Source organism: Camelus ferus, chromosome 4 (assembly GCF_009834535.1).
Source record: "Camelus ferus isolate YT-003-E chromosome 4, BCGSAC_Cfer_1.0, whole genome shotgun sequence".
NCBI classification, from domain to species: domain Eukaryota; kingdom Metazoa; phylum Chordata; class Mammalia; order Artiodactyla; family Camelidae; genus Camelus; species Camelus ferus.
Window position 1 is genome coordinate 65,058,964 of NC_045699.1, and position 16,698 is coordinate 65,075,661.

Consider the following 16,698-nt stretch of genomic DNA (forward strand, 5'->3'; position numbering starts at 1 on the left):
TTAGTTTTCTTCTCACTTCTTTGAAAACTCTCCTTAGGTTCTTAGGTTGTTAGTGTGAACTAGATAAATCTCTCTTTTTTAACATATAAAAGATGAACAAACAAAATGTTTGATTTATTTAATTTTTTTAAATGGAACACCAAATTTAGTCTTAGAATTCTCTGGTAAGTTTCCAGTTACAAGGTCTTGGCTTCCCTTGAGCACAGTTTGAAACAAAATAATGCAGCTTGCTCCTACGGCTGGAACATGCAGAGTGGAGTGTGCAAGCAAAGAGGCCCTGGCTCTGGTCCAGTATTTCAAACCTTCTTAAACTGCCACTCTCATCTCAGCTTCAAGGACTGCAGATAAGCAAACAGGATTAGTTATTTCTAATCCAGAAGAGCTAGGAAAGCTTTACACACATCATTTAGGTACCCAACCCATTATACAGGCTGGCATAGTCACAACCGGCTGAAGTTCATCTGGAAAGAACTGAAAATGAAGCTAAATCTGAAAAACTATCTAGTCCACAAACTGACCCTTCTTAGGTCACAAGACCAGGTGGTACTGAGACAATGGATGCTGTTAGTGGGAGTGGTTAAGACAGGTCAAGGGCAAGGGTAGGAAGTTACTCATCCCTTCACACCAACACTGAAGTGTCTACTAAGGGCCAGACACGAGGGTGCTGGGGGGAAGACAGAAAGGTCACCCATCACTCTTCAGGCCACCAGCGTCCAAGTCCCGCCCAAGGCCCACATTCTCTGGAACTAATACTTAGGAAGAAAGTGACAGGCAGAAAGTATTAGTGGGGTTTTTTTTTTTTTTTTTTTCTTTCCTTCTCTAAATGAGGCACTATCAGAAAAGTGGCAATTCTTTTCATCGTTATGGGCACCATACAAATAGCTGTGAAGGCTCAATTAACTAGGTAATAGTCTTGCCACTGAACTGTGCTTCCTTCCTAAGAACTTGTTTTAAAAAGCATCCACTGGATAAAATATACATTCCTTTGTAAAGTAAATATGCTTTTGTCATCATTTAACTGGATATTCTTAGTTTTCAAAACTTCTTACAGCATCCCTAAATCTCAGAGGGGGAGATTAGGGCCAGGATACACAAAGGCTGAAAGGAACTGCAGGACGTGAAACCTGAAGCCACAGTGAGCTGGGAAGATTCGTCCCAGGGACCCACTAAGGCTGGGCTCACAGCAGACCAGCACAGTTGGGGCTGGGAGAGCCTAACAACAACAACACGCAGACAGAAGGGGCTGAATCTGAATGGTGCTCATGAAAATAGGGCTTTGGCTAACAGGGTAAGCATGCCAGTTAGAAATTCACATATTGACCTTCGGTTTCCTTGCTGCCAAGAGTGGTGTCAGGCACACAGAAAGTGCTCACTAAATCTGAAGTAAAAAGCTTAGATTTGCATTCAAAGGCAATGTTCAGGCTGAAGTTCTTTCTGTGATTTCAGATCCCTGGTCAAGAGAATCCTATCAAGAATAATTCTCTGGGTACAGTGTCAAAGGGAACTCATGACAAATGGAAGTTACCAAGGAGGCTGTACAAATTAGTAAGAAGGGGGTTGGCTTGGAGCCAAGAGAAATGAGTTTTAATCCTATCTCTGCTGGTCATCTTAGCCAAGACACTTTAACTTGCCAAGTGCCAATGTTCTCATCTGCAAAAGAATAAAACCATCTAGTTCCTGGGGTTGCTGCAAGAACAAATGAAAAAAAGACAAAAAGAGTAGCAGTGTCTGGCACATAGTAAGTGGCTCAAAAAGGTTAACTTAAAAGAATTTTTAAAGGGTGTTGAGGAGAATTGGGAACCTGCCACATAAAATATAGAGTGAATCTAAATAAGAGTGTCCTACATGCTTAGTCCACGGATGCTGTCAACATATCTTTGATAGTCTCAGAGCTATTTACCAGCTACATGAGAAGCGTCTCTAAATACTAAACTATCAGGACTTCAAACCAGCATTAGCAGTTCCATCAGACACCACAGCCACCAGATTTGGCTCAGAGTATCTTTTTGGCTCTTTATGTGAATTTAGATATTCTTAACAATCTGCCTCTGGCTCTTGTGACAGTTTCTATACAAGGGTTCTGATCATAGTTTGAGAGGTGGCACCCAATAAACATAACCTAGTCCCCAAGGCAAGCACTTTGAAGGGGCTAAGATTCATTTTTATGTGTAATGTCAGGTTGTTTCTCCCCTTCCTGAAGCCAAAGCCTCCCTTCCCCTGACACTGCAACCTAACGACCTACTTGCACGTCCGTCACTCCCACAACCAGGGCGTGACTTGGGCAAGTTACTCCATCTCTCTGAGTGGGTGGACCATTCTGTAAAATGGGGATAATACTGATCTTCTAGGACTTCGGTTGTAGTTAGGTATTATCTCTATAAAAGTCTTATTTTAGACCTACCTGCTATCTACAAGCATTACCAAAAAGCAGTATGAATTAAACTCAGATACGAAAATCTGGAAGAAAAATGGGGCCTTTGTGCTAGGAGAAAATACACTGAAGTATTTACATTAGAGAACAAGATTTAGTTAAGCCTTCCCTATTTATCACTTATAAAGGAAAACAATCAATATACATTAACTGCGCAAAAAGAACAAAAACTTAACATTTTCCTCATACAAAATATCACAACTTTATTGACCGAGAGAGCCTGAAATGAATACTACCTGACTCTGAACTAAATATTGCTGGGTTTGTCTCTATTGATGCACAGTCATTTTTATAGAAGACAGCACTCTGGCGAGTTAACAGCTTTTATCTTTCAGATGCTTAATGGCTCTGAGGACTATTAAGCCTACATCTTATCAAACAAAATTGAGAAAAATGTGGTTTGTCAAGGTATGACAGGCCATATCTGGCTCTATCAAGAGAGGGTCATCAGAAACCTCAGGCCTTTGCATTCTCCCTCATTGAAAAGATAATAAAAAGCCACCAGTGAGGAAATAAAAGGCAACAATTAGACAACTTCTAAATTCTGAAATCGAAGAGATCCAAATGCTGAGATAAAACTGATGTCTGCTCAGCTACTTTATCCCCAGAGAAATTGCACATAACTTATCAGGATGCTGCTGGTCCCATGTGAGATGTGAGACCCCCCTTCTCCCTAAAGAGATTTCTACCATCAATTAGCAAAATTCAGAACTTAGTTAAGAATCAACTGGTTTTTTAAAAAATGTTTACGTTAAAGTAATATGTTTGTAGCCCTAAAAACAAAACAAAAAGTGCTAAAGGCTTATACCACTGACAAAGAGCAGCCCATCTCACAATCCTCCTTACCCTTAACTCGAACTAATCACATTCAACACAATATTTATCTCCTTATTTCTAAATAACTATTTCTTGATTTTAAGTTTTAAACATTAATATTTGACTTCCCATTATAGGTGTTTAACTATTTATTAAAAATGTATACATACACTACATGCCAGACTCTGTTCTAAGTTTTACAAGTACTAACTCATTTTATTTGACATGAAGTTGTTGGTGGCCGAACAAAAGCTGTTTCAGTGGAGGTGGGGACTAAATCCTAACACAAGACAGAGGAGGGAATGAGAGGAGAGGAATTAGACAGTAAATAGAAATAACTCTCTTGAGGAATTTTATTTTAAAAGGAGGAAAAGAAATGGGATAAAGGGGATGTGGCTAAGGATGTTCTGTTTTTTGTTTGTTTGTTTGGGGGGCGGTAATTAGGTTTACTTGTTTATTTCTGTTTGATGGAGGTACTGGGGATTGAACTCAGAACTTTATGCACGCTAAGTGCGCACTCTACCACTGAGGTATACCCTCCCATCAAGGATGTTGTTTTAAGTTTGGGAGACATTATACCGTGTTAGCAAGCTCATAAGAAAGTACCAGTAGAGAAGGAAAAATAATGATGCAGAAGAGAGGAGCTCAGAGCTGAAGGAATTTCCATAAGGTAGCAAGAAGGACGCTGAAGTGTGACCTTCTCAAGGAGGCGCTCCTTGGCCATCTATCTAAACTGCAATCCCTGCCACCTCTCCAGTCCCCATCCGCTCTCCTCTGCTTTATTGTGCTCATCAGTACTTATTAGCATTTATTTAAGCTACTTGTTTATTGCAGGTACCTTAACTACAATGTAAGCCTCATAAAGACAGATTTTTGCCTCTCTGTTCACTATTGCATCCCCGGTGCCTACAGCAGTGCCGTGAAAAATACTTGTTGAATGAAGTCATTTGACCAGCAGAGTGACTGGCCATAGAGAGGACGGACAGTTCATCCACAATGGAGAAGGCGAGTGGAGGAGTAGAGACCTCTGGAGGTTGACAGGTATGGGAGGGGCTGATGCCACTCTCCTGAGTGCTTCCATTAGATAATATAGAATTTCAGGGTAGAAATCATTTTCTCTTAGAAACTCGACACTGCTCCAATATCTTCTGGTTTCCAGAATTGCCATTATAAAATTTTGTGCAATTTCTATTCTTAACCTTTGTATAAGAACTACTTTGTCTCTATCTCTATATTATAAAATTTCATGAGAAAGAGGCTTCATACCTTCTTTTTTAACTTTTCAAGAATTCTGAAATATCTGAAATATATATATATATACACAAATAAAAGTGTGTATATCACAAACAACCCAATCAAACAATGGGGAGAAGATCTAAAACATTTTTCCAACGAAGACAAATGGCCAACAGGCATATGAAAAAATGCTCAATATCACTAATTATCAGAGAAATGCAAATCAAAACTACAATGAGGTATCACCTCACACTGGTCAGAATGGTCATCATTAAAAAGTCCACAAATGATAAATGCTGGAGAGGATGTGGAGAAAAGGGAATCCTACCCTGTTGGTGGGAATGCAGTTTGGTACAGCCACTGTGGAAAACAGTATGGAGATTCCTTAAAAAACTGACAATAGATTTACCATATGATCCAGCAATCCCATTCCTTGGCACATATCCAGAGGAAACTCAAATTCAAAAAGATACATGCACCCCAATGTTCATAGCAGCACTATTTACAATAACCAAGACACAGAAACAACTTAAATGTCCATCCACGGATAACTGGATAAAGATGCTGTGGTATACATATTCAATGGACTACTACTCTGCTATAAAAAAGAATGAAATAATGCCATTTGCAGCAAAATCAATGGACCTGGAGATTGTCATATTAAGTAAAGCCAGCCAAAAAGAGAAAGAAAAATATCATATGATATAACTTCCATGCAGAATCTAAAAAAAAAGACACAAATGAACTTATTTACAAAGCAGAAACAGATTCATAGATATAGACAACAAACGTATAGTTACTTGATGGGGTAGGGAGTGGGGAGGGATAAATTGGGATTTCAGAATTTGCAGACACTATATATAAAATAAACAACAAGCTCCTACTGTATAGCACAGGGAACTATATTAAATATCTTGTAATAGCCTATAATGAAAAAGAATTCATATTTTTCAAGAAATGTATATATTATACATATATAATTTTATAGGAATATATATGTAAAAATTTTCAATGAATATATATAATACATATACATGTATAACTGAATCACTATGCTGTACGCCAGATTAACACAACATTGTAAATCGACTATATCTCAATTTTTAAAAAAGTACGTATATCATATAAGAGACCTTTAGAGGAAAAAAATTTAAGACTCCAAAACCCAGCACCTAGCTCAGGGGTTGGCCAACTACAGCCCAAAGGCTAAGTCTAGAGTGCCTCCTATTTTTGTAAATAAAGTTTCTTAGAGTACAGTCACACTCACCTATTTATTGACTATAAACGACAAGGTCAGAGTCCAATAGTTGAAACAAAGTCCGTATTTACTATTGAACCCTTTACAGAAAACTTTGCTGATCCCTAATCTAGCTCAAGACAGAAAATAATGCTGTTCATGTCCCATGTATGCCTCTTCCCAACTATATTCTTTTCATTCCCTTTGAGGAAACTACTCCTTAAATTTTGTGTTAATCATTTCCCCACCTTGTAGTTTATATGTATCCCTAAGTAATAAACTATGTAGTTTTTCTTACTTGAACTTTATATAAATGAAATCACAGAGTATACTCTTCTGTAGCTTGTTTCTTTCACTCAGAATTCTGTATTAGAGAACCAATCATGTTGATAGTGTAGTTCACCTTCACTTACACAGTGTTCTACTATATAACCATGCAAAAATTTATGAGTTCTTTGTTGATGGTCACGTGGGCTCTTTCCAGGTTTAAGAAACAAAAACAAAAAAACCTCAATGCCACTATGAACATGTTTGTACATGTGTCACATCATACATGACCAAGAAGACTGTGTAGGTATGTGTATGTACACACACACACACACACACACACACACAGTTCCCTCCAGGGGTGGAACTGCTGAGTGCTGGGCATATGTAAATAGTTTTGTGCCACATCTTCAAGGAGTATCACATGAAATTCTCCAGTACATTCGCAAAATAAAATTTGGTTGTATCAGGATAGTTTTAATTAGCTTTTCTGTGATTACTAATGTAGTTGAGCATCTTTCCATATATTTAATAGCCATTTGTATTTCTTCTGTGGAATACCTATTTGTGCTTTTTGCCAATGTTTCTATTGATAGATTCTGTCTTTTGCTTTTTTACTGTAGTAGTTCTTTATATATTTCAGATATTAGTCTTCTGTCAGTTTTATATGTAGCAAATATCTCACCCCAGCTTGTGACTTCTTTCCATTCTCTGAATGGTATCTTTTAATGAACAAAATTTGCAATTTTGATCTTTTCCTTTATACAACATAAATTTTGGATTATTTAACTGAATCCTCTACTTCAAGATCACAGAGATTATTCTCCTATTTTGTCTTCTAAAAGTTTTAAAATTTTGCCTTTGACAGTTAAGTCCTTGATCCATTTGGAATTCAGTTCTGCATGTTGTATAAGATACAAATTATCTCTCTTTTCTCCCCCACGTGGACAATTAGTTATTGAAAAGTCTGTCCCTTCTCCCAGATTTTACAATGCCACCTCTCTTGTATACGAAGAACCCACACACATGTGGTCTGTTTCGGCAATCTCTATTCTATTCCATCAGTCTATATGTGGATCCATATGCCATTACTAGCATCTTAATTACTATAGCTCTATAAAAAGTTTTGATTCCACAAGCTTACACAATCCATTCTTTTTCTTCAAGTGTGTCTTGGCTCTTTCTTTGGCTTTCCATATTAATTTTAGAATCAGTTTGCCAAGTACTATGTAAAGTTCTATTGGAATTTTGAATGGAGTGGTATGCAATCTATACTACACATCATTTTGGAATGAAATGACACCTTCAACATAATGAGTCTTCCTAATCATGAACATAATCATGCTTTTTCTCTATTGGTAACCACATGAATTTTTCCTTTTAGTATGTTAATATGATGAGCTATATCAATAGATTTTCTAGTATTATCAGTCTTACATTCCTGGAATAAAGTCAATTTGGTTATTAGGAAGTATTTATTTTATATACTTCCTACTATTTTGTTTAAGATTTTTACACCTATGTTAATAAGTGATATTGGCTGTTAACTTTTCTTTCTTGTAGTGTCCCTTTGTATGGATGAATGTCAGAAAAGCTGGGGTGTGTTCCTCCTTTTTTCTAGATGCTTAAGGAGTTTGTCAAAGATTGAAATTACCTGTTCCTGAGATGTTTGATAAAATATACCTGTAAAACCATTTGGGCTGAGTGTTTTGGAAAAAAAAGAATTTATATATTGATTCAACATCTATAAATTAAATGATTGACTAAATTTTTATATTTCTTCTTGATTCAATCTTGGTAAATTTTATTTTTCTGTTCATTTCACCTCAGTTTTCAAAATGTTGGAATAACATTGAAAATAGCACTTTCTTGATATATTTTTTAAAACTTCTGTTGCACCTGCTCTTTGTACTTGTTGATTTATTCCTTTATTCCATTTTAGTTTTGAGAAGGAGCAGAAATAACTTTTTGTGTTTAATCCACTAGGTTTACCTAAACAAAATCACACAGAAGGTATATTCTTCCTTATCTATAAGATGGAGATAATAACAGAACCCACTACAAACTGTTGTGACAATTAAATGAGTTAATAGATGCATAGGGCTCAGTGCAGTGCCTGGCACATATTAAGGGCTCGAAAATATCATGATTATATTGTGGGGGATTCACTTTCACTGTAATGATGTCCTGTTCTTGTTCTACTTAAGTTTAATACTTCAAAGCAACAGTAACTGGTTATGGGCTAGACTCTTCCAAATGCACTCAATCTATTCAGCCTCAACAAGAGGCAATGACAAATCTGATTGGCAATACTCTCAGTCTGAACCTCAGTCTGGGTATTCAGGCCCTGAGATTATGAACTGCACTTATAGTTTAGAATAAAACGCAAAACAAAGCAAGAGGTCTATTATGGGCTCGTTTTCCCTTGAGCTCAAGGGCCTTGCTTTTATCACCTACTATGTGCAATGAGCCTAGCAAAAAAATAGTGCATTCTTGACAAGCAAACAATACCATCCAATTATTAAGTTATGATGAAAACAATAAAGAAAACTCTAATGGCTTCACTAAGCTTTCATTATTAGGTGCCTTGAATTCATAGTAAACACACAACTGATTTTATCCAGAGGCCTTTCATTAGGGAAATTCCCACTTAGGGAGGTCTTTCTGCCCTCTCTAACAGTCAATTTCTCCCAGTCAAGTTCTTTATGAAAGTTTTATCTCAAAAGAAAAAAAATAGTGTAAACAAATATTGAAATTTAGTTAATAACATATATACTCAGTTATTTGGGGGTTAAGTATAGTGATGTCTGTGATTTACTTTGAAATGCATCAAAAAAATAAGATGGGTTGATGGATGATAGTAGGAAGGATAGATGGATAAATATGTGCCAAAGCAAGTGTAGTGATATGTTAACTATAGAACTAGATGGAATTACATTGGTGTTCACTGTAAAATGATTTTAATTTATTATGTTTGAGAATTTTCATAATAGATGTTAGGAAAAATATAAACTCCTATACTTAGCAAGTTAAAAAAAATGGTAAAAGAATATGAAAAATATTTCTATTATACATATAGCAAAAGTTATTATAATACAGCAAAAGTTATTGTAATATAAAAGAGCTCATTCCAATTTATTTTTTTAAAATCAAGAGCTTTATAAGACAAATGGGAAGAGACATGAAAAAAATACAAATAGGAAATAAACTTCAGGAAAATATTCAGTTACCTCTAATCAAAAAAATCAAAGATAAAGCAAATCTGCAATATCATTTTATACCTATTTTATTAGGAAAATTAAAACACATGTCCATGAACACACACACAATTCTGGTAAGGCTGCAGTGAAAAACAGTACACTCATACACAGCCATCAGCATCCACTATAAACAAGCACAGCCTGTCTGGGAAGCAATCTGGCAGTCCATAAATCATGGTGTTTATCCTGTCCTTTGACACGGTGGTCCCAATCCTTAGAAGATCAACTGCATTAGTCAAATGCAGCCAAAAGATGTTCACTGCAGTGTTACCTACTAAAGGATTAAACTATGGACAACCTAAATGGCCATCAAGAGAAGAAAGATTTAGTAAATGATGACACATCAGTATAATGGAATATGACACAGACATGTAAAAAATGACAATAATGGAAGCTTATATGAAATATGCAAAGTGTTCATGACACACAATCAAATGGGAAACTATAACTGCAAAACTACAAGAATAAATAAAATGTGTATTGACACTGTAAAGGAACATGAATAATTAATGAAAATGACATGTTACTATCTGAGAGGACTGCAGCTGATTTCTTTTTCTAAAGTTTTCTTTAATCTTTCTAATACATCTTTCAATTAAAATAAAATTAAAAAGCCTGTTTCAAGACTGTCTACTCACAGTGCTGAGTTTGCTGCAAATGATGAGTATCCGGCGTTCGTAGAGCATACTGGCGTATAGATGTAACATGTTGTTCACATCCACAGCCACAAAATATTCTGTCAGATTTCTCTAGGAGAAAGAAACAGTGGAGGTTTATGACTTATTTCGTTTGTTCTTATTACAAACAGTGTCAAATAGAAGCACGAGAAACAAAAAATAATCAGAAAGTATTCTCTCCTCTTCCCCTGTCCTATTCTTTCTACCTGGGAGACCAAATCTTACTCATGTGTAAATTATGAAGTGTAAAGTTGGAAGAGACCTTAGAGATGAAGGAGTCTGAGTAATTACACCTCTGGGTGGTGATTACAGTTTACAACATGAGATCACACGTGGTGCTGTGATGGCTCTTAGCATCAGTTCTGAAAGTTGAGCAGGACAGGAAGTCCACAATCTTACAAATGAGGAAACAAAGGCAAGAGAGGAATGTCAAGATCAAAAAACCTAATGAACAATGAAGATGGGACTGAAGTTCAGACCTTCTGACCCTGGGTCCTAGAACTTTCCCAATGCACCATGCCACACATCTAAGCAAAAGATAGTACCCGGGGACCAAAATGCTTTCGGCACAGAATCTGTTCCTATCCAACAGGCCCCACCTGCAAAGACCGGGCACAATCCTCTCCTCTCATCACTGCTGGTGTTCCCCTCCTCCACAGTTTACATTCTCTAAAAGGGCTCGGCTGGAAGTAAAGCAATTTCCAAGATCCACAATTTCCAGGTATTTCACTCAAAAGACAGGAAAAAACATTGAAGACAAGCGGTAGCAAGTTGTGACAAAGCAACGTTTTAAACTAGTTTTTGTCTGTAGCCTGGGTTTTGTTCCCTTAATTAGTACTATAGATTGGTACTCTGCAGATTTGAAAAAAAAAAAAAGTAATGTGCTTCATTTCTGCAAATCCTTCTATACCCACCTGACTTTAATAATACACATGAATATGCTAATTTCTTCAATGTTACAGGTTTTCAATGCCATACAATATAATCCTCTGAAAATGAAGGGGGTTGGGGAGGGAAGGAACGCTACTGCCAGGGGTTGCAGTTTATAATGATGAAAGATTTATAACCCATAAATGCAAGTAAACCAGGTGGATTTTATATGCAAAATAGCATAAAGTGCTTTTCAACAATAGTATGTATTGGGAATAAGAATGGGCACTTATCTTATGATATATTATTGCTTGGTTGGAGTACTAGTTTAACTATCTACCTTTATAAAGAGTGAGTGAATTAACAGGTCCACATACTGACCACCTACCAAGTGCCAGGCACTGGACCAGGTACTCTTGAGTGTATAATCTTAAGCAGTCTTCACAAAAATCCAATGAGATATTATTCTTTACAATATATAGATAAACCAAGTCTAGGAGAGATTTAGTAACTGGTAGAGTCAGATTTTGGACTCAGATCCAACTCCATAGCCCATACACTTTCCCTTACATTACACTGTCCCTCTTATATACTTTTAAACATCTACAATATACAAGGCTTTACATATATTATTTCACTAATCTTAAAACTACTCCTTGAACAAATATTACCATCTTTATCTACAGGTGTGAAAACGAGGGCACAGGGAAGTAATCCGACCAAGGTTACCCAGTAAGTGGATAGGGCACTATTCAGTCTTGGGTGGGTTTGTCCCTAAATGTATGCTTTTTTTTTTTTTTTTAATATACCACTAAAAATAGTAGATAAAAGTTGTATTTGGAAAAAGAAGGCATGGCATAGGAAGAGTGCAGGATCAAAGTACGGCCAAAGAAAAAGTGTTTCTGTTAAAAATTGTTATTCCATTTACTGAGTAATCCTTATATGCCAGAAAACAGGTACCCTACCTGAGTTTTCCCTAGTCTTCTCAACGACCCTGAGAAAGGCATTATCACCTCCATTTTATAGACAGGAAAACTGAGGCTCAGGAAGTTTAAGTAGTCTTCCAAATGTCAACTAGAAAGGGCCAAGTTTCAAAACCAGGTCTCCTGAACCCCCAAATCTTGCCCTAACCACCACATGAACTTGCCCCAACAAATTCAAAAAACAAAACTAACCGATAGGAAAGTCGAAATTTGTCAACAAGTGCATTTCTTGCCTGGTGGACTGAGGAGTGCTGAGCTAATGAAGTCAGGGTGGGGTTTGTTCTGAAGACAGTGACACGGCAGAGCTATTCTCGCAAACAAAAATACAAGGCCCTCAGCTGAGCATTTCAGTAAAATGCTTAACTGCTGATGAATTACATGAATTTTTCTTTTAGGAGAGGATGGAAGTAAAAAGAAAATAGAAATGAGGAGCTTAAAGAAGGCCAGAAAGCCCATTAGCACTTTTGACAGATCCAAAGATAACTCTGAAGCCACCAAAACGTGGCCTCAAGAGTCTGCCAAGAAGCTTCACGCTGGGTAGAAATATGTTACACAGCTTGCCGTCCAAATAGGGAGACACAGCGTCAGAGACAAATCCTGTGCCTTATTTTGGTGGGAGAAAAAAATCCGTAAGGATACTTTTGTGGATGGGGAAGGGAACATTTCTGAAATAAAAATGCTACCTGGTTGAGGCATAACCTTCAGCCCAATCAGGTTTTGAAGGATTCAGGTGATTGTTCCAAAAACTCTACACAGGTATGTTAAAAATATGTAACATTTAACCAAATTCTCTCTAAACTGTCATGTACTTTTTTTGGTATTTCTCATCCCATCTGTGCTGATTACCAAGATATTTGTGTCTAAACAGAAGCTGTCTTTCTTATCTGCTTCCTCCCTGCCTCTTTCCTTCTGGGATGCCACCCGCCTAGGCGGGTGGGAGTGGGTGGCAGTGGTGACAGCCCTGGGAACCTCGCTAAGCCATGGGAGCACCTGTGGGGCAGAGTGGACCTTGGGAGCACCTGTAGGGAGCCCATGCAATGCCCATCAAGCCTCATCACAGCAGAAAACCCCCTTGAGTGAGGGGTCTCCTTCCCCATGCCTTTAAGCATCTGGTGGCTTAAGCTATAACAAGCCTCAATTTTTCAGATATGCTATATCTTTCACACCCCCAGGCCTTCACTCCTGCTGCTTCCTCTACCTAGAGTGCTCTTCTCTTCCTAGAGGACACCCATTTACTTTTCAAGACTCAGCTCAAATGTCACCTCCTCCTGAAAGGCTTCCTTAACTCCTCATTTGTCAATCTGTCTCTAGGGCAATCTGTCTCTATCTCATATCGCTCAGGTACAAGTAAGTTTTTGCCACTAGACTGAGATTCCTCTGGGTAAAATGATGGACCCCATCATCTAGCAGTTTGATGAAAGAGGGAATCAGTGAAAGAGGGAGAAAGCAACTGACTGAAGACTACTGCTCATTGGCTCAAGCACGAGCAGTGTGTAGAAGAGGCACGCCAGCCTGGAAGAGGGACAATGTGGTGGATTTGGAAGAATATAGCGCTTGACTTCAGAAAACCTGGGTCTGATTTGGATGAAATGATCAATTACTTAGTAATGATAAAGGGCCCACAGGAAAAGAACTGACTCTAGAGACTCACAAAGTCAGGTAAGGTAGTTGGAGGTTTTCAGAGATATCTGTGGCTACATTCATTTAAAGTGTAAAGAAATGGGCAGCTGTTCACCAGGCAATGAAAGGGGGAGGAACCGTACACAGAAGCAGGTGTTTATTTCATAGCCAGGTCAGTCATATTTCTCAGATGGGTAAGAACAGACTATAGGGAATGAGGAATAAGAAGAGAAAGCTTCCATGGCAAGTCGTCCTAAGTCAAGACTGCAGCCAGAACATATTGTGAGCTTATATTTATAAAAGTCACAGGTATGCCACTCTCTCCCAGCGCTTGATTTCAGTAGGACTAAGCCTTCAATCTTCCATTTCTGTCTCCTATAATCAGCCAATGAACAAACACTTGTTTGACTCCTACTGTGTGCTTAGTACTACCCTGGGAGCTGGGCCTGCAGAGATTAACTAAATATGACCTCGTTTTCCAGAAGTGGCACCAGACCCAGAAACCTGGTGTGCTAAGAACTGTGATCCAGGCTATACGTGCTCTAGAGCTGGCTGAGAAGGGCAGATTCAACTCTGCCAGATGGATATGGGGAGGGGTGGGGGGAAGACCAGAGAAAATTTGACCAAGGAGAAGATACTGCTCTGGGCCTCCCAAAAGGGGTTCACTCAGGGACAGGTGGAGAAGCATGTTCCAGACAGAGGCAGAGGCAAAGGCAGGGAGGAGAGAGCAGCAATATGCAGGTCAGGGAGTGAAGGGCAGTGAGCAGGCTGGGGCAGAGGAGCGGTTCAGATCCTGAGGGAGCCTAGACTTTCCCCACAGGTAACAGGGAGCTGCTAAAGAATCATGACTTGATCATATTTGTTTTGCAGGAAGGTCTTCCTAGAGGTCCTGTGGCGGATGGCCGAGAGGGCAAGCAGGAGGCAAGGTGAGCAGTTAACAGGCTACTGCCAGATTCAGGGAAAGAATGATTAAAACAAACTCCTCAGATAAAACCTCCAAATATGGATGTCACAGATCTCTGTTAAGTGGAATCACAGGACTTGACAACAGATTAGACTTGGAAAGGGGGAGGGAGGGAAGGATCTGGGACAAGCCCCAGACTTCTAGGTTCTTGTGCTCCACATCTGCCCCCTTGCCCAGCCAGTTTTTTAGAGGGAGAGTCCAATCTTTTAATGATCCATCCTCCTTCTAAAGAACCGTCAGTCCTGTCAAACATGATGTTGCTGTCCACCTGGTCTTAGGCCTAGTGTCCTGGATGAAAATAATGCCAGCATGGCTAAGCCTAAATAATCACCCCCCTTTATTCCTGACAATTATTTCTCTGTGTGACGCACTTGCTGGAAAAGGAAAACCTTGCTTAGAGGGACTATTTCCTACTATCCATGCTCAAAGGGGCTCCATTTTCTCAGTGCCAGTATGTTTTTAGGCCTAAGGAAGGCCAATCCTTTTCTACTTACAAAGTTCAAGCATTATTTCAGTTACAGAGAGTTATGTGCCTGTGAGCATCCTCCTATATGACTAGCATTTATTGTATGGGCCCATTCTGTATGGCTGGGTAGCAGGGACACAAAGCTGACGACTTCCGAGGCCGAACAGGGCTCAAGTCCAAGGAAGGTCTCTGATTAACAGTAAGAGAGCAGCCCGGAAGTTGAGTTTCAGAAGAGGCATGTGCTGAACAAGCTACTTAGGCTCTCCAGGCCCCTCCTCTCCACAAAGAACGGTGGTGGAGAACCCTTCCAGCTCTGACTCTCTGTGGCTTTAAATCCAGACAAAGAAAAAGGGAGACACCTGGCAAACCCCATTCCCCCAGGAGAAGCCCCATAATGGCTGCTCCCTTCTAGCTGTCCCTGCTGGCTCCTGTGCCAGTCCAGGTGGCTGGGGACTTCGGGCTCACTGTGATCCACGCCCCGGGTTAGGAAGCAGGTGGGAATGGGTGTGGTGATGGGGGGTGGGATGGGCTCCGGATGGGAGAGGATATAGTGAGGCTTAGAGAAAAAGCGTCTTAAGTTCAGTACCCTAGGGAAATGAGATAATCCCCAAACCAAAGAACAGTCTCTAAGCTGGGCACTCCTTGGAGCCTTCGAAACAGATGCTAGTCCGCCCCACGATCTGTCATTTATTAGTCTTTGTGACTTTCAGCTTCATACACAGTACAGATGATGATAAAGACTTACTGTACTGTGTCTGGAGGAAGCTTCTAAGGCAAGAGGCTTGGTTTTGTCCATGGGTCTTTTTTCCTGAAATAACTCTAGCTCAGATTATTTTACCATAATGTAAACCTTTAAAATCCTCAATTGATTTTTTTTTAAAGAAGAATTTAGGTTACTTTAGATGTGTGGGATTCTTAAAAAAGGATTTATAAATTTGGATTCTAAAATTATCTGCTTGAGAAAGAATCCCACAAACTCACATAAGCAATCAAATCAGAAAAGTATATTATAGGAAAGAAAGCAGAGTCTACCCGGAGGTCAACTTTTATCCCTCTGTGCGAATGAAAAAAAAAACATTAGAATAAACAATTACCTGACAACTCTTAACAGCAACAATGGAATTCTCTATAATCTCAGTACTTGATAATAGGTCTTTTACTTCCACTTCAACTTTGTTTATTTTTGAAAGTCACAATGAGTTCATAAATCTTTTCTATATCATGGTGCATCTTTTGACAAAGTAGAGTCTGGGCAATGTTATATATAACTGTCCATTCTAAATACTTTCCTCGCATCATTAACCACTTGGTATGACACAGGCCAGATAATTAAGACAGGTTTGTTTAATATTCCAAAAGAAGGTCTGTATGATTTTCCATTAATCAAAAGTAAACTTCAAAACCTGGCCACTAAAAAAAATCCCCTTCTACAGCCAGTTTACAATGTAATTATTAATACATATCTGTTCATGACCTGTGACTTTTAAAAAAAATGCAGGTCAACTGTTTAAAATTTGTAAAGATTTACGCTCATTTAATTATGGCCTGTATAAAATTCACTCCTACATGTGTTATCTTGATAGACAGAGAAAACCCTAAAGAGCAATTACATAGTGATATTTTTTCAGTGAAAAGGAAGAAAATATGTTTATACAGAAATTGTAGAAATAATGAGAATTAACTTCAACAGGGATCTGAAAGTGGAAAGAACTAATTTTCTGTATTTGCTTTTCATTAATGTCTTACAGACTCACTGGCCCAAAAGCCAAGTGAAAGGAACTGTTATTTTTCCTTCTCCTGAAGGTGACTACATTGCTAATTCATTCATTCATTCAGTCATTCCATAAATATATACCTGAATATCCACTATG

At 38.5% G+C, this 16,698-nt stretch overlaps 1 protein-coding gene across 4 annotated transcripts in view; it reads right to left on the reverse strand.

Annotated features, from left to right (window-relative positions):
* DENND1A (DENN domain containing 1A) overlaps window positions 1–16,698 on the reverse strand; it is a 470,303-nt gene that overhangs the window by 219,617 nt on the left and 233,988 nt on the right. For all 4 annotated transcript variants that reach the window (XM_032478394.1, XM_032478392.1, XM_032478393.1 and 1 more), the window contains exon 9: window positions 9,886–9,996. In XM_032478394.1, the coding sequence (XP_032334285.1) occupies window positions 9,886–9,996 (111 nt within the window). The remainder of the gene's footprint in view (window positions 1–9,885; window positions 9,997–16,698) is intronic.